This window comes from Carettochelys insculpta, chromosome 17, assembly GCF_033958435.1.
Source record: "Carettochelys insculpta isolate YL-2023 chromosome 17, ASM3395843v1, whole genome shotgun sequence".
NCBI lineage: Eukaryota > Metazoa > Chordata > Testudines > Carettochelyidae > Carettochelys > Carettochelys insculpta.
The window spans coordinates 20155686-20181871 of record NC_134153.1 but is presented as its reverse complement, the minus strand read 5'-3'; the positions used below and the strand labels follow the sequence as shown (position 1 = coordinate 20181871).

Sequence of the window (26186 nt, the reverse complement as noted above, 5' to 3'; positions counted from 1 at the left end):
GAGTTGTGCTTCTTTTAAGGAAACACACTTTAAGGAGCATGTGTCTCTTTATTTTGATGTAATCAGAGAGGAGAGGTGTTCCGACATATATTTTCTTAATTAAAATATTTTGAATATACAACTGTATGTCAGAACAGCTCTCCTCTATGATTAAGTATATGTCTAAGGTGTGTTTCTTCTGAGAACTGTGTGCTCTGATACCGTACTCATGAGTATTCTTTAGCAAATGGACTTAAATTCTTTCCACCTTCTGTTCTGTTCTGTTTTTTTTTTTTAAAGTTCCATAACTTTGAATTCTAATGCTCTGATTTTTCTCATTTTTAAGATGCTCAGTGTGTGGTGGATATTTATGTTAACTACGACTGTGATTTAAATGCTGCTAATATTTTTGAACGCCTTGTAAATGACTTGTCTAAAATCGCTCAGGGACGAAGTGGACATGAGTTGGGAATGACACCTCTACAAGTAAGAGCAATAACAGTGGAGATTATAGTATAGCTCTGTTTTTCCCTTCAGTGCTGCCTCCTTTAAGTAATTAGTTTTGCTTAGTTTTTAGTTGTATGTAACACAACTGCAGTTGGTTTTATTGAGAGTAATTTATGGTGGTCACTGGGGAGGTGGTCCTGTTGTTTCGTCTTCCAGAGAGTGTAGGTGTTTACATGTCCGATGATCATACTCATAGAAAATGTCCTGGCTACTCATTTATTGGAGAAGCTGAGGTATGGTTAGCACTTCCAGGAGATGATGCTTTTCCCTACTTACTCACCGGACTTCTTTCTGTGGATAACCTGGAGGGTAGCAATCTTTTGGGTTACAGTACTTGCATTGTGTGGAGTCCATTGCTTTGACATCACAGCTTGGACACACATTATTTTTTCCTGTCTTTAAAATGGCACTCTCATACCTGCAAGGAATGAGGGGGCGTAACAATTCTTCTTCAGCAAGTGCAAAACTATCCTTCCAATATTGCCGCTGAGTGATGGTAACCTATTTCCAGCTGACAGCAATGTAGGGGCCATTCATTGGCATTCCTTGCCATGGAACTAAACTCGCCTTTCCCTCCAGAGTCACAGATCCATTAACATTCCCCCACCCTCCTGCCAGCCCCTGAAATCTATTGGCCAGGGAATGAAATTGACCTGAGGATTTATAGCTTGATTACCTGCCTGTCAAGGTAATGCTGTGCAGCTCAATTACTGGGATGCACTATTTGCTTTTATTTAGAGAGGGTCTGAATTGTAAATCCTCCTGCAACTATTAGCAGTAGTGTTCAGAACATTTGGATGTTATTTACAACAATATTTCTTGAAATAAAAAAGATTGAAAATTGGGATCTGTGATCCAGAACTTACTCGACAGACCTTGTCCAATGTCAAAAAAGAGGGCTAGATCAAAGAACTGAGGTAGCTTTGTATTCCTACCATATTGACATTCTTGTCTTAGTCTCTTCTGCCATTCTTTGAAGTCTTGGTAACAGCACTGGTTCCACTTTACCCTTGGAAGAGCCACTTTATCAATAGTTGCATATAACATGGCTCTTCAAATGAAACTACTAAAACTCTTTCAAGTTTAAACTCCCCTCTCCCCTTGACCCCCCACAAGCTGTTACCACTGGTGTCTAAAGGCAACAGTGCTGCTGTACATCAGAACAGCTCTCCTCTGTGATTAAGTATATCTCTAAGGTATGTTTCTTCTGATTTTTATGGGTGTGATGTAACTAGAGAATTTTTTCACTTGTTGTTTCTGCTTTAGATGTATTGTCTCAGCACAAATGTGTAGGCTTTGACTTATCAAGAACAATGTGATTGATTGTTTGTTTGTTTGTTTTTCCTTCCCCCTCAGGAACTCAGCCTGAGGAAAAAAGGTCTTGAATGTTTGGTTTCTATTTTAAAGTGCATGGTTGAATGGAGCAAAGACCTGTATGTGAACCCTAACCATCAGGCCAGTCTTGGTGAGGTTTTGTTTTTTTTTTAACTTTTCCCCAGCAGTAGAAAAATGCATTAAAATTTAGTTGTCAGTCCACGTGTGTATTCAACAAACATATAAAAAGTAAGAGAGAGAGACAGAAATCTTCTTAAGCATACAGACTAAGAATTTTGTATATTATTCAAAGTAGTGCTGTTACAAGAGCAGCAGTGTGCTGTGTGTTTCCATGGCAAACAAATAGAGGTACCTGTCCTGAAGGGCTTACAATCTAGAAGATGGACTGTGAATGAGGAGACTGGGGGAAAAAGGAGAGAGCACTGGTTTCAGAAATAAGATTGTGACAGTTTGGTTAAACATACAGTCCCATGTCTGTAACCCATTTTCTCCTTTTTTCCTGGTTTTCACTCCTGGTATGTGAGCCTCATTTCTCGGGCAGTACAAATGACATGGCTGTACCTACTTGAGATAGGGTTTTTTTTAAACAGCCAGCAAAACTTGTGGAAGCTTTAAGCTGGAAAAATATTATGTACTTGGTAGACTGAGGAATATCAAAACTCTGCGGCCATGTCTACATGAGAAGCCTCTGTTGACAGAAGTTACTGGTGGACGGGATTTCCTGGCAAAACGTCTGTCGACAAATTGCATCTACACGTTAAAGCAGATCGAAAGAGCAATCCATCATGTTGACAGAGAGCAGCCAGACTGCCCGACCCTCTCTCAACAGAACAGCTGACCAGAAACTCTGTAAACAGGGCTGCCTGGTGAACCAGAAGCTCTGTCTGTCGTTAAAAGGGCCCCGGAGCGTTTACAGGGAGAGCTATAACGCTGCTGATGGATGTGCCAGTTTTGGTCAACAAATTGTCAACAAAGCACATTTGCTGTGAAGACACTCTGCATTTTTTTTTTGTTTGTTTGTTTGTTTTTTCTGGCAAAAGCCCGGTTTTGCTGGGAAAAGCTGCTTGTGTAGGTGTGGCCTATGAAAAGTGAAGTTTCTTATCTATGAATGGATAGTTCACAGTGAACAGAGGCCAGTTTATGTATAAAATTTTCTGTTTAAAAGCTGAGGGTCTAGGAGTTGAGCAGGAAATTGAACTTGATAGCTCATATGTTTGTTAGTAGTGTCTGTAGGCTCCAGGAATTTTTAATATATCACTCATGAGATGGGGTGCTATTTAGTAGTGTGCTATCCTGCTCTCATCCTGATCAATTAGATGTGAAGCTGGTGCTATTGTAAGTACCAATAGCAGTTGTTCGGCATCCTATATACCCTTCATTTTTAGGCGGAGGGGCAGAGAACTTTCCTCCACTGTTCTTCCTCACTGCTTGGGGAAAGTGGTGTGGGGCATGAAATGCTCCTAATCATTACGGGTGTGTCTACACTAGCTCCCAACTTTGAAAGGAGCATGGTAAGTAGGGTGTTGGGAGATTATTAATAAAGTGCTGTGGTGCATATGCAGCACTTCATTAAGCTAATTCTCCCCTGCAACAACTTTGAAGTGTTAAACTTCAAAGTGCTGGCTTGCGTGTAGCCATGGCTAACCTGCAGGTACTTCAGTCCCTTTACTCCTCTGGCTAGCCGTGGCTACACGCGAGCCCGCACTTCGAAGTTAAACACTTTGAAGTTGCCGCGGTGGAGAATTAGCTTAATGAAGTGCTGCATATGCACCACAGCACTTTATTAATAATCTCCCAACACCCTACTTACCATGCTCCCTTCGAAGTTGGGAGCTAGTGTAGACAGAGCCTAAGTGTTTGGGGTCTGTTTGCTGGAGAAAGTGGGGAACGTCTGGTAGGAAGAAGGCTTGGATGTTTTTTGGGATTGTTGTTCAAATGTTCCTTGGGTACACATTGGCTTTTCTCACTAATCATTCAGATGCTTCTTTCACTCTTCACCTGCATGCAGGTCCTGATAGGCCTTCCGATCAGGAAATGGGTGAAGGTAAATGTTTGGAGACTGGAAGAAGACGGAGTAGTGTGAGTTCCTTGGATTCAACAGTGTCCTCAGGAATTGGAAGCGTTGGGACCCAGACTGCTGTCCCTGATGATCCTGAGCAATTTGAGGTCATCAAGCAACAAAAAGAGATAATTGAACATGGGATAGAATTGTAAGTGAATTGGCAGGGAAATAAAGGCATTCTAGCGTGAATGTTGGATGCATGTTCACTTTTTCTGATGTAGTCACTACTTATTATAGGAACCATGTTTGTCACATTATCAATTTAAAGGGACAGTCATATTAAAGTAGCACAGACAACTAAACATTACGTGCCCTTCTGAAAACCTTTGTCTCCTCTTTTCACAAGCTAACTATTGAGGGTATGTCTGTGGATTATGATGTCAGCTGTCATGGGCTTCAGGGCTAAAAATTGAATTGTAGATGTTTGGACTCAGGCTGGAGCCTCATGGCTGTCAAAGCCCAGGCTGCAGTCTGGGCCCAAGCATCTATACTGCAGTTTTTAGCACCATAGTCAGACCACCATGTGTCTTAGTTGATAGGGGTTCCGAGCCTTTGCACAAATGTATTTTATTTTAGTGTAGATGATCCCAAATTCTATTATAACTAAAAGAACTTGGAGGTGAGGGACTTGTGTACTCCGTGCTCTTGACACAAGTTTGTGGTTGTCTCGTTTTAGGCAGACATCCGCAAAAGACAAATCTTTTTCTTAATTAAAAAAACCTGGTAAGTTATTAATTGGTTTAGGGCAGGTGTAATATCAAAGACTGCTCTTTAATTTTAAAAAATGGTCAGAATTCAAGTTGGTAGTGACCCTTTTAAAATGCTATTTTATAAAATGTCTTCCTTCCTTGTATCACTGATGATAAATCTGAATTCTGCTTTTTCTTCTGTCTTTCATACCGTTTCTTAACATAAACCCTTGTACTCCAGCTGGAGCATAGGTCATCTACAAGTCTCCTCCACTTCACTCTGTCTCGAGACAAAACTTCTAGCTGACTCCCAGGACTACCTCAGTTGTTGTCCTTCAATCTCAGTAGATCTCTTCCACATCGTCCGAGGTCATCGTCTTTTGTGTTTTCCTTGCAGGTTCCATACGAGAGCTTGACACGCTCTGCTGGGTGGTGGTTTTCTGAGCGTGTGGCCTAGCAATCCCTGCTTTCTTCTCTTGATTTGAATGCCAAGTGGTTCTCGTCCTGCTGTTCCAAAGCTCCTCATTTATGACAGTCTTGCCATTAGATGTGAAGGATGTATCTGAGGCATCTGTTCATGAATGTCTGTAGCTTGTGATTTGAAGACTTGTTAGTATGCTAGGTCTTGCATCTATACAAGAGCACATGCTTCCCATGTGTGTTAAAGATCTTCAGTTTCATCTTCACAAATATTATTTGTAAGCTCCATATGGGACACAGTTTTGAATGCAGCTGTTGCTTTTCCTATCCTGGCACTGATGTACTTGTCTGTTTTTCCGTCTGTTGCCCATAATACTCCCCAAGTACGTGAACTGCTCCACATCTTTCAGGTCATTCCCTCGCAGTGTGGTGGTGGTATTGGACTGGCTGATCCTCATTGTCTTGGTCTTCCCCTTGTTAATGCTCAGTCCAGTCACTGAGGAAGTTTTGTCTAACATGTGACCTTCTCTTCCATGCTTTCATGTTGATGTGAAAGGAGTGTGACATCGTCAGCAAAATCAGTATCCTCTAGCTGTTTGAAAAGTGTCCACTGAATGCCCTGTTGATGGCTATCTGTTGTCCTGCTCATAATCCAGTCCATTGTGATCAAGAACAGGAAAGGTGACAATAGGTGACCTTGTCGCAGTCCTGACAGTAAGCTGAAGGATTCTGTCAAGACACCATTGTGAACAACTGGCATGTCGAGGGTTCATACGTTGAATGGATCAAGTTTAATAATTTTGGATGAGATGCCACAGTGTTGCAGCAGTTTCCACAAAGTGTCTCTATCAACGCTGCCACAAGCTTTTTTGAAGTCTTTGAAGGTTATGTACAGGGGGAGTTCAACTTGAGTGACTGTTCTCTGATCACTCAGAGTTGCTATCTTGGTCACTACAAGACCTCTTGCTGTGGAAGCCAGCCTGTTCTTCACTGAGCTGTCTGTCAATTTCTGTCTTCATTCTCTCGGAGAGAATCCTATTGAACCTGGAGTGGACAGGAAAGTGGTGCCCTTCCAATTTTTGCATTCCTTCAGGTTGCCTTTCTTTGGAAACTTGATAAGGTAGCCATGTTTCCAGTCTTGTGGGGTCTCCTCCGTGTCCCAAATTTTCCTAGCTAGATTATACATCATATTGACTGATATCTCACTACCTGCCTTGATTGCCTCTGCGGGGATGTAGTCTGGACCAGCTGCTTTTCTGCTTTTAGGATGGGCAATGGCTTTTCTGATTTCTGCTGCTGCTAATTTGTGGCAGTATATGTGCAGGTGGTAACTTTGGAGGTTCCATGTAGTTAGGGCAGTGCAGTAGCTCTTCAAAATGTTCCTTCCATCTCCTGAGCTACTTACTTGGGTTTGTTAGCACACACCCCTTCTTATCCTATACTGGCTGACCCTCTGTACACTGTGACCCAGCTAGCTTCCATGTGATGTCAAACAGCTCTTTCAGGTTTCTCCATCTTGCAGCGTGTTCTGCTTGTTGTGTAAGGTTTTCCACAAAGTTTTTCTTGTCCTGTTTTACAGCCTTTTTTACTTCTCTGTTGGCTTCTGAATAGAGTCTCTGAGCTTCCACTTTTGGCTACACTTGTTTTGCTGTTGTTGATTCTGCGTTTCTGTACTTTTGTTTCTCCACTTATTTCAGAGTTTCTGCTGTGATCCATTGTTTGTGATGCCTTGTCCTCTTTCCAAGCTGTTTTGGTGTGTTTCCAAATTTGTTCTATGGTAGCATCTTCCATGATAAGGTTTGTCAGAAGTTCATATGTATTAGGCAGCTCCACTTGCAAACTGGCTCTTGCCTCTAAATCCTGCAGTTGCTTTGTGTTGAATTTCAGTCTTGGCTTGGTCAGTTTTATGGTGTACCTCTTGAGCTTGAATTTCAGTTTTATCGTGACTAGATGGTGGTCTGAACCTACATCTGCTGCTCTTCGTGCATGGACATCCTGCATCGATCTTCTGATCACGTGTGTATCAGCAGTTCTTTCAATCTGGTTTTCTGACTGATGGTCTGGTGAAACCCTAGTGACCTTATGGATCCTTTTGTTTGGAACAACACCGTCCCCTATCACCAAACTGTTGAAGGAGCAAAAGTTACTTTTCGTTCATGTTACCTAGGCCGCCTTTTCCAATCTCTGTCCTCTGTTTGTATTTGTTTCCAATTTTCTCATTGAAGTTGCCCATCAAAATCAAGGTATCCTTCTTTGCTTTCTGGTTCACCACACTTTGTAGTTTCTCATAGAAGTCTGTTTTACATTCCTGAGCTGCTTCGTTGGTTGTGCAATGTTATGCACCAATCAGTACTTTCTGGACTTTGATATAGAATGCGGCTTTGGTACACGATGATACTGCTGTCCACTCCATTGAAGCACCAGATGCCTCTCTTGATAACATCGAGCCCATGCCTTCAGTGTATGGTGTGCCCTCTTCTTCATGTCCTGAGTAGGTGACAGCTTTACCTGTTGCCGGGGTAGCTGCCCTCATTGTCTATCTTGTTTCACCCAAGCCCAAAACTGCAAGCTTGTATTCTTTCATCTCTGCTGCAATCTGTGCTGTCTTACCTGCTTGATACATGGTCCAAAAATTCCACATATCAGACTGGGTTGTTGTCCTGAATGAAAGAAGGGACATCTGCAGGGCAGCTTCCTTTCAGCTTTCCCTGCCATGCTTCATACTGAATCTGTGCAGATTGCCAACTCCTCCAAAGACTTGTGTAGTTGTAGGTTTCTTTATAATTTTTTTTACGGATAGGGTTGTTAACACTAAGCCAACCCCTTTTACCTTGGGGAGAAGTGATCCAAATTTGTTTGGTCTCTATCCTTTGACCTGTCCAGCTTGGGTGACCCTTCCAGGAGCTGTAGCTCCTGCTAGCATATTTCTCCAGGTCATTGAGACACCCAAGCCATTTGTGAGACACCACAACATGCTTGGACCGTGGGGTGGTGCCATTTCTTACTCATACAAATAGGTGAATAAAACAGTTTGTAAAGTGACGACAACTGAAATTAGACTAAGGTAAATTATACTGGATGTTCCTACATTTCAAGTGCTGTAGAAGAGCATTTCTTTAAAAAAAAAAAAAAAAATCCAAACATGCACACGAATTTTATTTAAATTGTTTTTAGTTTATGAAAAAGCTATTTATAGGATTTGGAAAAAAATAGGTTTTTTTAATTAAATTTAAAAGGGTCTTGACAGCCTTAATTGTAAAAACAGTGGCCTTTGACTATATCACATAATACGCAGGATGGCATGTCCTTGTGTTTCCTAATTAATGCAATAACATTTTCTTCACAATTCCAGACATCATCATTTTCCTAGCTATGCACCTTTAAGAGAGAAGTGATGTGATTTTTAACTAAGAGCTCTGTACATGCAAGTAAACTTTATGTACCTTGATGTCTTGAGAAATTGTATCCCAAATGTAAGCTGTAGCTTTTCTGCCTCTTATTCAATTATATTTATTTTCTGTCTGTATGAGTAGATTTAACAAAAAGTCAAAAAGAGGACTACAGTATCTTCAAGAACAGGGAATGCTTGGCACTACCACAGAAGACATCGCACAGTTTCTGCACCAAGAAGAACGTCTATGTTCTGTAAGTCTGCACGTGACATGAGAAAGTAACTTGTTTTACAAGGATATTCCTCCTCTCTCCCCACCAACACTCGTTGTTGCTTCTTTCGTATTCCATGCCACCTTACTTAACTTTTCTTTAGTTGTAGGAACTCTAATGAAGGTTCTCCACTCCCTCCCGTCAGGTTAACATCAAACCACCCCCTTACCAATGCTGCCAATTCTTGTACTCCCTCCAGGCCCTTTGCAGAGTTATTTTGGCAATGGAGAGTTAGGTAGGATTCCTTCATGCTTTTTAATGATGCTTTCATAATGGCTCAAAAGGGCAAGCTAGCTTCTCACTGGCATTGACTTCCAAAGGTTGTGCTAATGACACTTAATGGGTCATTATGTTGGTTGAGCAGATTCAGCTTTCCATATCCAACAGTGGTTTTGCTTACTATGAATAGCATACCAGCCTGATTATGAAAGTGACTACAGTGCAACTGTTCTAACAGAAGTTCATTGAAATATAAATGGAGAAGGTACAATTACTTTGATACATAACATTCATAACTGTGTCTTTTGTGTTTAGACCCAAGTTGGAGAATTTCTAGGGGACAGCAGTAGATTTAACAAGGAGGTGATGTATGCCTACGTAGACCAGCTTGATTTCTGTGGGAAGGACTTTGTCTCTGCTCTGCGAATATTTCTGGAAGGCTTCCGGTTGCCAGGCGAAGCCCAGAAGATTGATAGATTAATGGAGAAGTTTGCAGCTAGATACATTGAATGCAACCAAGGGTAACTTGAAACGTATTGGATAAACTTAGGAGTGATCACCTTGTAGGCAGTCTTAGGAAGTAAAGCATGGCTTGACTTGAGTGTGCACCACAAGGTTGAGGCACATTGTGTGGGGTGCAGGGTGGTAGATTTTGCTGGTGCTGTCTGTGCTATACCTGTTCTGTGGCTAAATGGAAGACTTGTGGGATGGTCCTGTAGCAAGCTTACTAAATCATCCTGAAGTCTTGGACAGTAGGTGTACAGTATTGCCACATCAGAGAGAATTTTCCTCACAGATGCATGGGATCTCACTGAGCAAGAATTGCTGTATGTATACTTGGCCAATTCAACAAAATCACATTTTTGTGAACCTTGTTAGTGAAGGATTCAAAATCTGGTTTGGTAAGAAATGTATCTCTGTTTAATGAGACATTTTCCCACTTGCCTTCAGCCAGTCAATGGGCCAATATATATGACACTATAGAACATTTTACTCTAAAACAAATCTGAAAATGCAATTCTTGCTTGGACATTTTGACACTGTCTGCTTAATATTCCAGCCTTGATCAATTGCCACTCTCCAAATAAGACACAGATTGCTGTTATAATAAATCTGAGTATATTTAGAAAGTAAACCTTGATGTTGGTGGATAAGACAATAGTGGATAAATCTTACTGTAACTGCTTGTTGAAAAAAGCAAACGTATCCTTTTATATTCTAAAGAATAGCATTTTTAAAATGCTTTTCTCTGTAATCTTGTAAATGTGTGGTCTCGTCACAAATGTTTCACTTTGCCAGTCATTGGCCTTGCTGTATCTTTCAGTGTATGGTATTTTAAACTTACTTTAATATAAAAGGCTCACGCGTGAGATTCCTTATCAGGTTTTACTTTGTGTCTGAGTGTGAACTGCTTCTTAACTCTCTTCTCTGCATGTGCAGAGAGCTAGTGGATAGAGGATCTAGAATTTTAAAACTTTTTTGTTTCTTTGTTTGTTTCAGGCAAACCCTGTTTGCTAGTGCTGACACTGCCTATGTTTTAGCATATTCAATTATTATGCTGACTACAGACTTGCACAGTCCCCAGGTAAGGAAAAATCACCATAGAACTGTTAGAAGTGCTTGTGTCTAGAACTTTGTTCTCAGAATTTAACACCTGCATTTTATTCTTCTCACTTTTTGTCAGGTGAAAAATAAAATGACAAAAGAACAATATATTAAAATGAATCGAGGAATCAATGACAGTAAAGACCTGCCAGAAGAGTATCTGTCCACTATCTATGAAGAAATAGAGGGGAAAAAAATTGCAATGAAAGAGACAAAAGAATATGCAATTACAACTAAATCTTCTAAGCCAAGTAAAATTTTAATTAGAAACTCAATATAATGCTCTGTGACTTTTTTTTTTTTTTCCAACAGCATTTGTATTTCAGGATTAATTTTTATACAAAGAATTTAGTTTTGCCAAAACTTACATGAAGTACACAAGGCTGTCTGGGGACCCTTCTAGCATTTTTTCAAATGTGGCTGCTAAAGTGTGGCTACTTCTGTCCAAGAGTATCTAGCACAACTAGACACTGTTAAGGAGAAGAAGTGAATACTGTAGCAATTTGAAACAGCAGTGGGACTTGAGAGGCAGAATGTAATATAATCTAATTTAGCACTTGGCCCGGAGAAAGAAGCTATCAGTCCTCCTCCACTGTGTATTATGTGACTCATCTTGTGTTATGCTTATCAATTGCACTTCATAGTTGAGACTGATTTGCTGTTCCTAAGGAATTTGCAATCTGAATGGATAACTCGGGGGCTGGTAGCTGACAAGATCGTAAAGTCACATGAAGTTAGCTGATCTTTCTGTACCTTTATTACAAAACTAGCTCTGTGATAGGTCACCTACAAAAGATAACATCTCCAGCTGCACTATGCTCTGCATAACATACCGAGGAATTAATGGTAACGGAGGGAAGAGAACCAAGTAGTAAATCATCAGTACTACCTCCTTCAGGGCTTACATGCTTTGAGTTCTTCCATTCAGGTATTGACTCTTTAGCCTCAAAGTGGACTAGTTCATAGCCTGATGTGTTATGGCTGAAGGAATAAAGAAACAGGAACAGCTGTTTTAACAGGCTCTTATACCACTTACGTCTGTATAACTTATGTCACTCTGGTGTGGGGGGAAAAAAAAATCTGCTGAGTGACATAAGTATCAGAGGGGTAGCCATGTTAGCCTGTATCTGCAAGAACAATGAGATATCCTGTGGCACCGTATAGATTAACAGAGTTCTTTGGAGCATAACCTTTCATGGGCAAAGGCCCATTTTGTCAGATGCAACCAAAGACCATAGGGGGTCTTTGCCCACAAAAGCTTATGCTCCCAAAAATTTGCTAGTCTGTAAGGTGCCACAGGACTCCTCATTGTTTTTGAGTGACAAGTTACACTGACTGACAGGTGCTGGAATGGACAGCTTCTGCTGCTCAGTGGGGGTGGATTAATTCTGTGGATGGGAGAGCTCTCTTCAGACAGTGTAGAGCAGCTGTACTGAAGGTCTGAGAGAGGCACCGCTGCATCAGTACGGTGGTGCCACTGTAAGCTCTCTAGTTTAGGCATAGCCATGGAGTTGGTTATGCAAACTTGGGACTAGAAACGGAAGCATTTCTAAGCAGTTCACACAAAGTAAATTATTTACTGAAATATTCCTCTAGACTTTTAATTTTATGTGAAGCAGGTCATAAAGTGCGTTAGGCTGTTAAGGAGAGAGTCATGTAACTGTTGTACTAGAAATGTGTGGCGTTTTTTTTCACCCAAAGGCGTATGCTTTATTTTGAAGACAAAATTCCATGACCTCACCTTGAGTAAATTCAGATGCTTCTGGAAAAGGTTTTATAAACTGCTGTCTCTTGGTAAAAATTAAATCTGTCTTCAGCATTTGATATCCAGAACTTAAGGAGTGGTGTCTGATAGCAAAAATACAAATAATAATTCATATTTTTGGGATGCTCTTCATAGATGTAGCCAATGAGAAGCAGCGGCGGTTACTGTACAACCTGGAGATGGAGCAAATGGCTAAAACAGCAAAAGCCCTCATGGAGGCAGTAAGCCATGCAAAAGCTCCTTTTACTAGCGCCACTCACCTGGACCACGTGAGACCCATGTTCAAAGTGAGTGCACATACCTTTGCTAGGTCATGTAATGCTCTTCATTCAATAATGTGCCTCGTTGAGAGTTATGCTAATTGCATGATGGAGAGCAGCAGTACATCTCTTTTGTCTGATGTGGCTAGGAATGTTGTCTTCTGCCTTGAGTAAAGGCTCAGGAGGGCGAAGAGAAAAGCCAAGAATATTGCAAGGGAGGAAAGGTGTTTTTTTTTTAAATATGGGATATCAGTGTACTCTAGATGCTGCAGAAAAAGATGGTGAAATTTGTTCCAATGCTTCATTATATAAAAGGGAGACTGTGGTTTTCATAGGAGCAATATCTGTGCTAGCCACTGCTTGAGCAAAAATCATGATTTAATTGTAAAGAACTTACAAAGGTTTCCTTTTTGCCAGCTTGTGTGGACTCCATTATTGGCAGCTTACAGTGTTGGCCTTCAGAACTGCGATGACACTGAAGTCGCATCTCTCTGTTTGGAAGGAATACGATGTGCAATTCGAATAGCCTGCATTTTTGGAATGCAGGTTTGTATAGCTTAGCCATACTGTATCTAATACACTGGACATCGTGATGGACTCCAGCGTCTCAGATAATAACATTTTTACAAAAATGTTAACTTAGCAAAATCAAACTGGAAGATGAAGTAACTGAGCTACCTGGTCATCTGAAGCAAGTGAAGATGATTAGCAAGCAAGTTAACATACATCTATTGTTTTTATGAACGGTTTTAGTTTTAATCTGTCTTGAGCTCTTGTTCATACATAAAGATAATAGTGGAATTTTATTCTTAATTCTCAAATGCCTCCCACTTCTGATGCTTTCATGAAGATCATTTCCTAGTTCATCTCCAGCTGTTCTATAATGTGCTGACTGGGAAATATTTTACCATAATTGCAGTCACAAAGCCATACTAAGAAGGGAAGATAGCCAAACCTGTACATTTTAGGGCGAGGGTGCTTTTGCTGTAGTATTTGCAGACATTTGCATTTCTCTGGCTTGTTTCTATTCCCATTGTAGCTTGAACGAGATGCCTATGTACAGGCCCTTGCCCGCTTCTCACTGTTGACTGCCAGCTCTAGCATCACAGAAATGAAACAGAAAAACATAGATACCATCAAGACACTTATTACTGTGGCCCATACAGATGGCAACTACCTTGGGAATTCCTGGCATGAGGTACAACCCTGAATATTAAATGTCTTTAGTGTGCACTCACAGCTTGCAAAACTTTATTCACGGGGCACTGCCTACTCTTTGCACAGCCCATGGGATTTGAAAGTCCAGCCCATGGGATATGAAAGTCCATAGAACTCTACTGCAATGAAAGTATTTATTGCACAAACTGTGCTCTGGCATCTCATTTTTTTTTCTGTTTAATAAAATTTGTTTTGCCTTTAATTGTCAAGATGCCTTAAACATAGGGTGACCATATCTACCCCAGCCAAATATGGGACAAGGGGGAGTGACGCTGTCCCAGCCAAAATGGGATGGATGGTCACTTTACCTGGAAATCAGGCAGTGGCTGCCCTATGGGGGCTGTCACCTTGCTGGGTGGGTGCAGGGGCAGCTGTGGCTCACGGCTGCCCCATGACTTGGGCTACTGAGAACTAGGCTGATGTCCCACCAGCAAAGCTCCTGGATCCACCCTGCTGGGGGAAGTCAGGCAGCAGCCACCTATGCTAAAAAAGAAGTGGAATACGCGGCAATTAGCCCCTTTGGCAAAATAAATCAGAATACCGGGATGGTGCCTGAAATATGGGGCTGTCCCACCTAAAACAGGACAGATGGTTACCCTACTTAAACATGAACATTGTAGCCAGTACTTTGGTTTTTCTAGCCCATATGAAATAGTGTTCAAGTCTGATTAACTCTGAAACCTAATGATGTTTTGGAAGTAAACTTTTGTGAACTATTGTGCCATTTACTTTTGCAGAAAAATATATGCTTAGTCCATACCTGAAACCCTTTCTTTCAGAAATCTCTACAGTGTTTGTCAGTGCATATGCTTTTGTACATTGAAAGTGGAAATATGCGGAAGAGTAAAACTGAATTGAATCTGAAAAATGCAAAGACTACCCTGACTAAGAGAATGTGAAAAGGGAGTCAAAAGTTGGGATATAATATTTATTTTTAACCAATCTGGAAACTTCTGAAGAAGTGGACCTTGCTGCAGAATTTAGGTTCACTTCACAATAAAGAACACGTGTTCTTGACCTAGTTGTATGTTTACGTTCTCCTTTGGTTTTCTGGAAAACTTGTAGGCTGTGTCTAGATTTGGCCTGTCTGCTGGCAGTGTGGTGCAAATGAAGGTTCATGAAATTGCAAGTGGCTTTTCATTTGCATATTCACAGCAGAAAATAAGCCGTGTAGACATGATTCTGCTGTCAAAATGCCCCCTGTGTCACCAGCCCCTTTTCCTTGAAAAAAATCAGGGATAAGGGGCTGGCGACGGGGTTTTTGCCAGCAGAACCATGTCTACGTGGCTTGTGTTCTGCCATGAATATGCAAATCAGCAACCATTTGCAATTTCATGAATCCTCGTTTGCATCATGCTGCTGGCAGCCAGACTGAATCTTGATGCAGTCATAAAAAATAATTTTAAGCCCCATAAATCTGGGGTAGATGCCAGATACTGAGGTCAAGAGCCATTTCCATTTCCTCTTAGCCCAACTAATTTCTTCCAGTATTTCTCTCAATATTCTTTCAAATAGATCCACTGAAAGTATATAATTCACACAGTATTCTTGTGAGTGTTGCTGTTGTAACTCATTTGCATCCTTTCATGCTCCATTGTCCACACAGATAGCCACATCTTCAGGACAGCCAGTAGCAGAGAAAAAGCAGAAAGGAAGTAAAATTGAGAGTTAGTGGCGGTAACTGCTGAGATGGAGACTGTGAGAAATTCAGTTCTTCACAAACACCCTTTCCTTCCTCTACCCCACAAAAAAATTAAATAAGGTGTCTGTTATAGTCTGGGAAGGAAGGAGTCACTTCTGTTTTACTGTAGGGCTTGTCCACACTACAAGGACAATTTGACTTATGTTAGTAGCACAACTCAAATCCAACATAGCTTAGATCTGCTTACCACAGAGTCCACACTATGAGGTGGCGGTGGGGGGGTGTCAATGGAAAAACCTTTCCCATAACCTCCCCTTACTCATCTCATTCTGCTGGAATACAGGAGTCAACAGGAGAGTAATCAGCAGTCAGTTTAGTAGGTCTTTACTAGATTTGCTAAATGGACCACTGGTAGATTGATCATTGTAGTGTCAATCCACCCTGTAGTGGAGACAAGCCCATAGTTGGGTGGTATTTGGAAGCCACATTCAGTAGAGACCGTGTAAGTACCTAGGTAAAAAGATGTTAGTATGCCACTGTCTCCTACTAGAAAGGATATCGGACTAATTGAAGATACTGCAGTTCTCTTGAATTAGTTGACCTAGCAGGATAGCATCTCTAGATCTTCAGAATAAGGCCAGTCTTGGAGTAGAAGGCTATCCAGCATCTATTTTCTGTGTATATGTTGTCATTGATCTCAACAGTTGCTTTATATTTGAGAAACACCAGCTTTGCATTTAGCTATTGAATCTAGTTTCCTATTTGTGTTCAGAGATTAATCTAATAATGTTGGCATCAGAGAAGGGAGTACATAGACTTCGTGGTGCATGGATGGCTTTGAGAGACTGCACTAGAACTGAAGTAAAACACAAGACTTGTCAAACTAAATTGAAGTTATGAAGTTTAATTTGTAATCTTTTTCAGTGATACATTGTGGGAATTTCATTGCAGTGCCATGCATAGTAGTGGAATCTCGCTTATTTATCTGTGTGGGGAAGAAGAATTATTGGCTAATTACCCCAATAATATACACATTTTTGCACGACCCCCAATCCCATTTCTTAAAAGAAAGAAACTTAATTTATTGACTAGAGAACTTAAGAGTTGGATTTCAGCTGCCACTGACTCATTGTGATTTGGGCAAGTTGCTTAACTCCATTGGAAGTTAGTAATAATATTTGCTTACATCCCAGGAGTGCTGAGATGTAATGTTGGTAAAATGGATTGTGAACCTGTGAAGTATCATGAGGTAAAACATGTTAGTGATTGCTTACATTATTGAAATGTGCCTTTATTATTAGATCTTGAAATGCATCAGCCAGCTGGAACTAGCACAGCTTATAGGGACTGGGGTTAAAACTCGTTACTTATCCAGCTCTGGACGTGAAAGGGAAGGCAGCATTAAAAGTTACACGTCTGGAGGAGAAGAATTCATGGGTCTGGGACTAGGTAAGATGAATTGCTCTGTTCCCGCACAAGCCTGCATTTACAAGTTAATTAAATCTAAACATTTATCATTGTGGGGTAACAAATGATCAGTTTGTCACGTGATACTGGGTCATATATCTACCTGCTTTCATTTTAACGTAGTGACATTAGTCTCCACATAGTAAGTAATGAAAGTGGCCATTACTTCAACTAGCTTGGTAATGATTAAACATCTGAACTCATTCCAGTGTCTGTAAATCAGTTACATAAAATGACTTCGTAGCTCAGATTAACTGCCTTGTAGGAACTTGAACATGGTCGTAACTCTGTTAAGGGTGGCCATAGTCTTGTTACAGACATTAAAATCTCTACTTTTTTCATTACATTTTATAATAAAATGTTTAAAATTACTGAGATCTCTGTGCATACTAAATTTTTGTGCTGATAGTAATTTTGCTTTGAAAACCAAGTAGTGCCACATCTCAGGTTAATGATTTCATCTTAGTGTATGTTGCATGGTTTAAAATCCAGTTTTTAAATGAGGATGAAAGGGAGTCTGCCTTCACCTGAGAAATGAAGTACACATTCTCCATGCGCAAAATGTAGAATTACTCTAGACTTCCACTGCGACAATATCATATTCTGTATATGAATGTGATTAAACTACATATGCCCCATACTGATTGCTCAGATTCAGTTCGAAATGTTAATGTAATACCAGTGTTACACTGAATTTTAATTCCAAAGTTTTTATTATAGGCTTTAGGCATAACTGTCAAGATGACTTTTGTTTAACTACTAATGCATTTCCCAAATGTTAAAGTTGTTTTGTAACAGAAGGCCCTAGGTGACAGGCCTGTCCTTTCCTATGGACAACCTCCTAACCTAAAGAACGGTCTTACCAGCAATCACAGGCTACACCACAGTAATTCTAATCCTGGAACTTTTTCCTTGCAACAAACCCCGCTGCCAACTTCACGTATTTATTCTGGGGATACCATCACTGGACCTAATCATGTTAGTTACAAGATCAAAGGCACATTCTCATGCACTTCCAGCAACATTAGATATGCCATTATGTGCCAACAATGCCCTGCCACTATGTGCATTGGACAAACTGGGCAAAACCTTCACCAAAGAATAAATGGATGCAGAGCAGACACCAAGAAACTCAATACACAGAAGCCAGTCAGTGAACACTTCATTGGAGTGGGCCATTCTGTTAAAGACCTGAGAATTTGTGTCCTGGAGCAAAAAAAATTTGAAAACAGATTACCTCGATAAATTTGCAAGTTGGAATTCATATTCAAATTCAACATATGAACATGTAGTATGAACAGAGACATCAGTTACCTCACGTATTACAAGGATTCCCTTCCTTTGATGCTCATAATTATCTCAGGCAGAACAATTAACCATCCCCCCTTCCTCCAGTCCTATGTATTTGATTTGTCAGTTTTTAATTGAAGTTTTTTTTTGGTTTTTTTTTTTTTTTTTTTTTTTGGTCCTCTGTACTTATAAATGTCAGTCTGTATTGGAAATGAGATTGCTCTGATGAAGTGAGTCTGTCCCACAAAAGCTCATCACCAGATAAATCCCTTTGTTAGTCTTTAAAGTGCTACATTTTTGCTGTTTTGTTTTGTTTGTAACATTAGTGTAATCCTCATGACCTGCCTTCTTATAATGGATGCCAGCCAGAAAAATGAAGGATTTGTAAAATTATATCCATTAAAACATCTCTGTACGCTCATCTACCACAAAATCTTCACATGCTCATAATTTTTTGCTGAAATATTTTTCAGGCAGTTAATGGTTTTTAGAACTCGCTGCTTTGAGACTAAACCTTCAATAATCAGGTGCATAATTTCTGACCTGTAGCATCTGTCCTACATAAATTTTAAGCTTCTTAGGAACAAGGAGCCATCTAACTTCACCTACGTCTATACTACAGAGATCTTTCGAAAGAAGCTCTTCTGGAAGATCTTTTCCGAATGAACTTCTTTCGAAAGAGTGCATCCACATACACAAAAATGGATCAAAAGTGATCTGTTCTTTTGAAAGAGAGTGTCCACACAGCCCCTGCTCTTTCCAAAGGATGGGCTAGGAATCGAAAATGAACACTGTTCTTTCAAAAGGGCCCTGTGGAGCATATCCACGTGTTTTCTTTCAAAAGGAGTGCCACATTCTTTCTATATGCTTTTGAAAGAATGCTTTTTGTTTGTAGATGCTCCATGGGCTCTTTCGAGAGAGCCCCCTTCTTTCGAAAAAATCTTCCAAAAGAACTTGCTAGAGTAGATGCAGCCTTCCTGTTTTGTACAAAGTTGAACATGTGATTGGTATTTAATCTGATGAAGTATTCATAATTAAATTTTTGGATCTGAATGTTTTATTGTAGGTAGCCTAGTTGGTGGTGGAGTTGATAAAAGGCATATCGCCAGCATTCAGGAGTCTGTTGGTGAGACCAGCTCACAAAGTGTGGTGGTGGCAGTGGACAGGTACTGTAGTGCTTTCTCTTTGTCTGTCTACAATGACTGCCAACTCAAGAGTTACTCAGACTGTCCTGATCTCCCCCTGCAGACTGACAGGGCAGTCGACTCTCAAAGCCTGCCATAAAACCAGTTTAAAAGGAAGAAGTTTACATTCACCCTGAATGGTGCAAAATCTCCTAGACCTGATCATGATAAAATGCTGTTTTTCTGCTTCAGTCCTGCAATATTAACGAGAAGCAAAGACTGTTCCAGTAAACTAGTCTCATGTTGCCGTTGATAGCTGCATAACTGGAAAAAAGAACTTATATAAGCTAGCGTAAGTGGGCTTTGAGGGTGGGAAGAAAGAAGAGAGAGGATTTTAACCCTTTCCATGTGGAGAAGTGGAGACCAGAATTCATTAAATTGGTGGATATGTACTGCAAACTTGGTGCTTTTTATGAAGTGTGTCTGCTACTGTGATATTTGGCCAATTAGACTTTTTGCCATTGCTCGCTAACTAACCTGAACTAAAGTGTTGCAAATGAATCTGTGCCCGCTATTAGACCATGTTGATTTCAGTATTTCATCTTTCCATTTTTTAGTTCCTCTCTGCACCTTACTCTTTCCACTGTTGAGGCACTGGTGGAAATCGTAATGCGTTACTTTAAGTTCCTAGTTTATTTTAGAGCATCATGAGAGATCAAGATTTCTTTATAAACTTACACCTTTTTGTCTGGAAATACTTCTGTCTGTTATGTCGTTCTCCTTTATTTTTTTTAAAGTATAACCAAAATTTTGTCTCGCATCTTGATTTTGTTCTGTAGAATATTTACTGGATCAACACGGTTGGATGGAAATGCTATAGGTATGTAAGCTGAGTGTAGGAGTAAATTAACTGTGGTGCAGAAGAACACCCGTAAACTCATGGTTTTTAATACCTGTTTAATGTTCAGTTGATTTTGTCCGATGGCTGTGTGCTGTTTCCATGGATGAGCTGGCTTCCCCACACCATCCTCGCATGTTCAGCTTACAGAAGATAGTAGAGATCTCATATTACAACATGAATCGAATTAGACTACAGTGGTCAAGAATATGGCAAGTGATTGGAGATCATTTTAATAAGGTAATTCAAAATGTAAAGGTTGTAGAACAGGGGTGTCCAACCTTTTTTCATTGGGGTCCACATAGTGATTTTTTTTTACGTCTTCCAGGGGCCAACCACAAACTCTTCACAAACCTTCCCCCGGCCCCCAATCCCCAGGCTTAAACCCTCTCAGCCCCAAACACGTTCTTCCCCCCCCCCCCCCCCCCCGCCCGGCTTAACCACTCTCAGCCTCAAACCCAAGATTAATTGACCTGAGACACAAGCTCCGCACACTGCCAGTGCTGCCCCTACACTGCTTTTTTGCAGCTGCCACCGCCTCCTCAGCACAGGTGTGTGGCTCCCAACAGCCCTCTTACTCTCTTCCCCTAACTGCGGCGTGGGCGACTCCCTGCCTTGCCTTGCTGAAATAATGCAACTCAATTAAATTGGTTTAACGGCCAGATCCCTCGGGGATTTCAGCATGGCAGGGCAGGAAGCTGGAGGAGCAGTCACCAGCAGCAGTGTCTGGAGGCGCAAATGGCTCCTTAAAGACCCACATGAAGCTCGAAAGCTGCAGGTTGCCAACCCCGCAGCCAGTTATCAAAATGGCCCCACTGCCAGCTCTGTGGGCTGGATTCTGGCTCGTGGACCAAATGTTGGCCACGCCTGTTATAGAACATGCTTTTATAATACTATTTTTGGGTCCAGTTGGAATCATGAGCATCAGCTTTCCCTTAAGATATGCAAGAGAGTATCTTGGAGGGCTTTTCTGCTTCAGATGTCATAGGTTTTGACAAGTATTGATCCACATGAATTTAGTTGAGACCACTATATTCTTTACATTTGAGTTAGAGAAATCCTAAGACTTTCATACATGTTTGGCTTTTAACGGAATCTGTAGTGTTGGAGCTATAATATTGGCATTATCTTAAGTGGAAGGGGAAAAGTGTTTGTCCCCCTTTTTGGTAATTATATGACAGCTCTTTTTCTCCTCTGTTTCCCCTTTTTGTTGAGAACATCAGGACATGGTTTCTGTTTTTTTCCCTGTGCTTTCCTCCAATATTTAGGCATTTTTCTTTGTGAATCAGTAATGCCTGATTAGCGTTACCTTATAAAATATGTGTAGCCTAAGAGGCAAAAACCATGTGAGTTCTTTTATGGTATGTTCGGATTACTTATTTCTCTCTCTTTGTAATCTCTACTGTTAATTCTCTCTTCTACAATCAATCCAAGCAAGAAAAATGCCCATCTGATTCTCTTACTTTATTTTTAAAATTCTGAATTTTCAATTTGTTTCACTAATGCAGGAATTTGTTTCCTTAGTTTGAACGTGAGCAAAAGTACGCACATTGACTTCAGAAAAACATAGTCTAGCCAGAATATCTAGACTAGGATGTGATACTTTGGTGACGTGGAGCAAAAATACCTGGGTACATGTACATGAATCTTCAATTTAATGAAATTCCCCCATTCACATTTCATTTGAATGTTTTGGCAAGGATTTAGTTTCCTAAAATGAGGGAACTAAATCTTAGTTCCCTGACTTCTTCCACTCCCTATAAGGTATACTGACTACCCATAGCTACTATTGAAGTCCATGGCTGAGTGGTCAGAATCTCTGGAAAATAATCTACTCGTTACGATCCCTGTCTCTAAGTTTTGGCATTTCAGCAAAATGTTGATGCTTGAGGTTTGTTCTTGCTGTGGAGTGTTACCTTACTGAAACTAGAAAGATAATGAGTATACAGGGAAAGCCTGAGTGTTTGCAAACTCTCGTATTATATTGACTCTCTGACACAAAATGATTTGTATGTGCCCTTGCCTGTTAACATGGTAGTGTACACCTTCTCTCATGATGTCCTCAGTAAACTAATCCCTGGGGTTCTTTTAGATGGCTTCTATATGTCTGTAAGAACCACTGAGTAAATAAAAGCTGAGTCATGACAATCAAACTCCCTCTGGTGGATTTGTCTAGTATAGTTCACACTAACGTTTTAAATGGACACTTAAGACAACTGCGCCCCCCATTTTTCTTTACTCTTATTAGGTTGGATGTAATCCTAATGAAGATGTGGCCATCTTTGCTGTTGATTCATTAAGGCAGCTGTCAATGAAGTTTCTTGAGAAGGGAGAATTAGCCAATTTCCGTTTCCAGAAAGACTTCTTAAGGCCCTTTGAGCACATTATGAAGAAAAACAGGTGTGTGTGCACTGAAACTTCTGGTCTGGGCTTGTTTTTTGTGCAGCACCAGGTTTCCTGTGCTAATGTGGGTGGGATGTCCTCTTGTGTAGGTAGTGGCAAATAACTTGGCGGTTAATTTGTTTTTAAGATCTCCAACCATTCGCGATATGGTAATACGCTGCATTGCTCAGATGGTGAACTCCCAGGCTGGTAACATTCGCTCAGGATGGAAGAATATCTTCGCAGTATTTCACCAAGCAGCATCTGACCATGATGGGAATATTGTGGAGTTGGCTTTCCAAACAACAGGGCATATAGTTAGTAAGTAGTGAACACCTTATCTAACGCTCTCCGTTGCTGAGGCTTGTGCTGTAAGGGCCTATCTATATAATAAACTCTATTGTGATGGAGGGGGTGTGCCTTTTTAAGTGCCCAAATTGCTCAGAATATGTAGTTGTCTTTCCTGCTCCCTTAGCTCTGACAATTCTGTATTATGGAAGACCAAACTGTTATATGGTGTCTGAGAGTTTATGGCATTAACCTGCAAGCATCCTCCTGTATAATCTCATCCACTCAGGTACATGAAGCACAGGGTTGGGATCAAAAAATACGTATTCTATTAAAAGTATAATGCCTCTGGGCACCTAGATACATTTTCCAGCCTTACAGATTTAGTTAAGTACTGTGTCGCTGATATAGAACCGCCTGCAGAAGTACTGATGGATGCCTTAGAAATGTCACGGATGGTGAAAAGAAAACCTTAAAGTCCAAGTGTAAGCTGTTCACCAGCCATTTACCATGGTTAATGCAACTTAAGACAGTACCCTTCTTCTTCGAGTGTCCCCGTGGGTGCTCCACATTAGGTGTCGGGCTCGCCCGGCGCCGCAGATCGGATCTTCCAAGCAGTTTCTGCCGGACCGCGCATGCGCCGGTGCGCGCCGCCCCCCCGCGCGCTCCCGGCCATGTGCGCGATCCGGTCCCCGCCAGTTCCTCTTAACCGCCGTCGGCTGCAGACGGAATCCAACTAGGCTAAGGCCAAGTAGTGTATTCAATGGCTTTATCTGTTTTTTCTTAAAGTTTTTTCAGGCACTTAGGCTACTATAAGCTAGCCGTTTGTTATTTTGTAAAAAAAAAAAACAAAAAAACAACAACGAACAAGCTAGGAGAGGGACAGCTCAGCCAGTCCCAGTAACAAGCGCCGGAGGCCAGGAGCTAGGGCTATCAGCCCTCCGGCTAAGGCAGACCATCGGACGGGGAAAACGGCACAAAGAAGGTGCTAAGTACCCACTTAAAAACACAAAGACTCACCAACAATGTCCTCTTCAGGCTTTAAAAAAAAAAAAAAAAATGCTGCTTCTTGACAAGGCCCTCCAGCCAGAAGTGCCGGAGCGGCCGCAGCAGGAGGGACCCTCCGGGGCCCTTAAAAGGAAAGCTGCCTCCCTCACCCCATCAGCGCAGAAACGGAGGAAAGTATCTCCAGCCCGATCCCTGCCGGCAGCAACAGCGAGCGGGACGGGAGGAGCAAGCAGCCCCCAGCCGCAGCAACAGCTGATCGGCGGCGGCACGGAGAGCCACGTGGAAGCGGCTCAGCCTCCAATACTCAGCCAGCCGCCCCGCACCGCAGGCAGGGCGGCGGCTAAGCAAACGCCGGTACTGGCGGCACCGCAGGCAGCGGCACCGACCCCCGGGGAACCGGCGGTGCAGAGCGCGCAGGCACGCAGCCTGCCGGCACCGGAGGACACCGCACATGCGGCATCGCCCTCGAGCGTGCCGAGCTCGGTGCAGACGGGGCCGGAATACCCTGTATGCTCCCCAGCCTGATCCCTGCCGGCAGCAACAGCGAGCGGGACGGGAGGAGCGAGCAGCCCCCAGCCGCAGCAACAGCTGATCAGCGGCGGCACGGAGAGCCACGTGGAAGCAGCTCAGCCTCCGATAATCAGCCAGCCGCCCCGCACCGCAGGCAGGGCGGCGGCTAAACAAGCGCTGGTACCAGCGGCACCGCAGGCAGCGGCACCGACCCCTGGGGAACCGGCGGTGCAGAGCGCGCAGGCACGTAGCCTGCCGGCACTGGAGGACACCGCACGTGCGGCGCCGCCCTTGAGCGTGCCGAGCTCGGTGCGGACGCCGGAATGCCCTGTATGCCCCCCAGCCCGATCCCTGCCGGCAGCAACAACGAGCGGGACGGGAGGAGCGAGCAGCCCCCAGCCGCAGCAACAGCTGATCGGCGGCGGCACGGAGAGCCACGTGCAAGCGGCTCACCCTTCGATAATCAGCCAGCCGCCCGCACCGCAGGCAGGGCGGCGGCTAAACAAGCGCCGGTACCACCGACCCCTGGAAAACCGGCGGTGCAGAGCGCGCAGGCACGCAGCCTGCCGGCACCGAAGGACACCGCACATGCGGCACCGACTTCGAGTGTGCCGAGCTCGGTGCGGACGTGGCCGGGATCCCCTGTATGTCAGGGGCGGAGTTACCTCCTCAAGGGAGGGGGAAGACTGCACACAAGAGGAGGCATTGCAGCCCCTCTCCGCACAGGGCTGTGTAGTTGCTTTCTCACAGCCCTCCGCTATGTTGCAGACTCCAACTAGAAGGCAGGGGTCCCCCCCCTCCTTGGCCTACCCAGAGCCCCCTTCTCCATTTCTGCAACCAGCCTCACCCTGGCTGGGACCACCTCCACCCTTCCTGGGATTTGAACCGCTGGACTATTAGGCAAAGTCGCTCTCTCCAGGGTCTCGACGGTCTCCCTCCCCCAGACGCAAAGGGTATGCACCAAGGGAGTGGTCTAGGTCACCTTCCCAAGACCAGTGCTTATACTGCCGTGGTCGCCCCTACCACGCAGGGCATAGACACCATCGGCAATCTACTAGGGAAAGATCCCTACGAACGATCTCGTACCCCCAAGGGCAATTGTGACCGGGGACAGAGACTTAAGCATCTCAGGGGGGACTGGTTATGGAACCCCGAGATTTTTCCTCGCACACCTCTAGTGAGAGGGTGTACCATCATCAGCAGGAACCGGAAGGGTCCAGAAAGACGTACCCCAGCAGTTCCTCGCTTTCCTCCCCGGATGAGGCTACGGCCCCGGGGGGCGTCCATCCTCCGGACGATCTCAAACAGTTCCAAGAGCTGTTTTACGAGGGTGGCCTTCACGCAAGGCTTCCAGACAGCAAAGGTGCAAGAGCAACACCATAAGCTCCTCAAAAATCTGAGACCTCCGGCCTCCTCCAAAATAGCAATACCGCTGATGACGCAATCTTGGAGCCTGCCACTATGATATGGCAGACTCCTGCGACTATTCCGCCTGTCCACAAAAGAGCGAAAAAAGAAAAAAAAAAAAAAAAATACTTCGTGCCCACGAAGGGCATGGAGTTCCTGTTCAGCCACCCACAACCAAATTCTTTGGTGGCGGAGTCGTCGCAACGTGGGGGAATAAACAAACATGCCAAAAAGCTAGAGCTGTTGGGCAGAAAGGTCTACTCCTCCTCCACGCTACTGTTGCCAATGGCAAATTACGCAGCGCATCTAGCGAACCATAATTTCAACAACCACATTAGGTTGACCTCCCTCATGGACTCGCTTCCAGAGGGCACGAAACCAGTGCTCAAGGCCATCATCCGACCATTTTATAACCAGTGGCAAAGGATCACCACAGACACATGGGTGC

At 42.8% G+C, this 26186-nt stretch overlaps 1 protein-coding gene across 3 annotated transcripts in view; it reads left to right on the top strand.

The window, feature by feature from the left end:
* ARFGEF2 (ARF guanine nucleotide exchange factor 2) overlaps positions 1 to 26186 on the top strand; it is a 76135-nt gene that overhangs the window by 31751 nt on the left and 18198 nt on the right. For all 3 annotated transcript variants that reach the window (XR_012647839.1, XM_075011391.1, XM_075011392.1), the window contains exons 12-27: positions 326 to 465; positions 1843 to 1951; positions 3830 to 4031; positions 8526 to 8637; positions 9190 to 9395; positions 10375 to 10459; positions 10559 to 10730; positions 12380 to 12531; positions 12922 to 13050; positions 13544 to 13702; positions 16666 to 16813; positions 19188 to 19287; positions 20085 to 20125; positions 20214 to 20383; positions 22392 to 22543; positions 22674 to 22846. Coding sequence is in view for 2 of the 3 variants with exons in the window: in XM_075011391.1 (XP_074867492.1) it covers positions 326 to 465; positions 1843 to 1951; positions 3830 to 4031; positions 8526 to 8637; positions 9190 to 9395; positions 10375 to 10459; positions 10559 to 10730; positions 12380 to 12531; positions 12922 to 13050; positions 13544 to 13702; positions 16666 to 16813; positions 19188 to 19287; positions 20085 to 20125; positions 20214 to 20383; positions 22392 to 22543; positions 22674 to 22846 (2250 nt within the window). In the remaining variant the exon portion in view is untranslated. The remainder of the gene's footprint in view (positions 1 to 325; positions 466 to 1842; positions 1952 to 3829; positions 4032 to 8525; positions 8638 to 9189; positions 9396 to 10374; positions 10460 to 10558; positions 10731 to 12379; positions 12532 to 12921; positions 13051 to 13543; positions 13703 to 16665; positions 16814 to 19187; positions 19288 to 20084; positions 20126 to 20213; positions 20384 to 22391; positions 22544 to 22673; positions 22847 to 26186) is intronic.